Below are 1,614 nucleotides of genomic sequence, written 5' to 3' on the forward strand. Positions count from 1 at the left end.
TTAAGGAACAGCATTGCCAGCATATATATATATACATACTCACTTATGTTAATTCACAATAGCAAGGAGATGGAAATAACGCAAATTTCCCTCCATCAAAGAATGCATAAATAAACTTTGGAACATAAAACAGTGGGATACTACACATCACTAAAGAATAATGTTGAAACTATGGAACACTTCATGAGATTGATGGATGTAGAGGACCCCGTCGAGCGATGTCAGTAAAACACAAAGGACAGATATCTTATGGGACCACTATTATAAAAAATTAAGGTGAAATTTATCATGCTGACCAATAAACAAAACAGCTTTCGATGGTTCCCAGAGGTAGGAGGGGAAGGCGGTGATGGGGAAGTGATAAGGTAGAGGGGAAGGCAGGTGTTGATTTGGTGAAAGGGAGGCTAAAAGTCGACAGAAGTGAGATGGGAAAAAGTGGGGTGGGCAAGTTATGGGGAGAGTTGATAAATTGCTGAAGTTGTAGAATAAAAATATAATAATGGGCTATGTAAACTCCCATCTAATTTACAATAGAAGTATAAAAGAAAAGGGGGAAAAAACTAGAGCTGGAGTGGATTTAAGAGTAGTCCATTCGGAGGCGTTTTTGTGTATTAAGAGACATGGATTTTGATGTTCTTGAAAATCAGATGCTAAATAAATCCTAGAGCCAGTAGATGGTTTAGTGAAAGCCAGAGGGCAGTGGACACCTTCCCACTGGCCAAAGGCCTCTACTCAGGCATTCCGTTTTCACATAAAAGGAATGAGCATTGAAGTCTGCCCCATTTCCAATCCAAATGAACTAGCAAAAACCATCAGAAAAGAAAAATGGCCAAAGAAGATTTTTGCTTTTCCTCCCAGGTCTTATAGCCATTTGCACTGTGCATGGAGCACTTATGGACAGGCTTGCTTCCAAGAAGCTCTGTACAGAAGAGAAGTGTGCCTGTAAGAATTGTTTCTGCGTTCTCCTCATCTTTCTACTTTGTAACTGAAAACACATTCACTTGTTTCTGTCCGTGTGGTTTCTTTATTTGGAGAATTTGCTTGTCTAACGTTTTGGCAGATGCTGCTTTAAGCCTTAGTTATTTTACTCTTCTTGAATTGAACCTGAGCCATGTGTTCTGAGGTCTGGGTCACCCTGATCTACCAACTCTGTAATGTGCTTTGCCTTTTTATTAATGTTATAAAATGCAGGGGCCTAAAATGCAATCATTTCAATTTTTTCCCAACAGGTATGATTTTGATGGCCATAGCTCAAGAAGTTACAGAGGCACAGACTGTAGACTCACTAAATGTTAAAAAAAACAAAAACACCTGGCAGCAGATTTGTATTTTTTCAAAGCTGGTAAAAGAAAATGCAGCTGGAGAGTTTGGGGCTGGCAGCGTAGGAGATTACTAGAAAATATACATGTCGGGGGGAGCAGGGAGGGAGGGGAAAATGAGGACCTAATGTTGGGGGTTTAAGTGGAGAAAAGTGTTTTGAGAATGATGTACAAATGCGCTTTACACAATTGACGTATGTATGGATTGCGATAACAGTTGTATGAGCCCCTAATAAAATGTTTTAAAAAATTTTTTTAAAAAAAGAAAATATACATGTCTTGATATAGGTTGCTC

At 39.0% G+C, this 1,614-nt stretch overlaps 1 protein-coding gene across 1 annotated transcript; it reads left to right on the plus strand.

The window, feature by feature from the left end:
* The first annotated feature begins 218 nt into the window (after positions 1-218).
* On the plus strand, positions 219-1,396 carry OTOR (otoraplin). The gene is made up of 3 exons (XM_030887002.1): positions 219-224; positions 804-942; positions 1,230-1,396. The coding sequence occupies exons 1-3, from the start codon at positions 219-221 to the stop codon at positions 1,394-1,396; spliced, it is 312 nt and encodes a 103-aa protein (XP_030742862.1).
* Positions 1,397-1,614: the final 218 nt, after the last annotated feature.

Source organism: Echinops telfairi, unplaced genomic scaffold, assembly GCF_000313985.2.
Source record: "Echinops telfairi isolate 266 unplaced genomic scaffold, ASM31398v2 ScPeMD7_5592;HRSCAF=6446, whole genome shotgun sequence".
Taxonomy (NCBI): domain Eukaryota; kingdom Metazoa; phylum Chordata; class Mammalia; order Afrosoricida; family Tenrecidae; genus Echinops; species Echinops telfairi.

Coding starts and splice junctions, on each gene's coding strand:
- OTOR (XM_030887002.1), top strand. Junction 943..1,229: donor TACAGAAGAGAAGTGTGCCT/GTAAGAATTGTT, acceptor TTTTCCCAACAG/GTATGATTTTGATGGCCATA.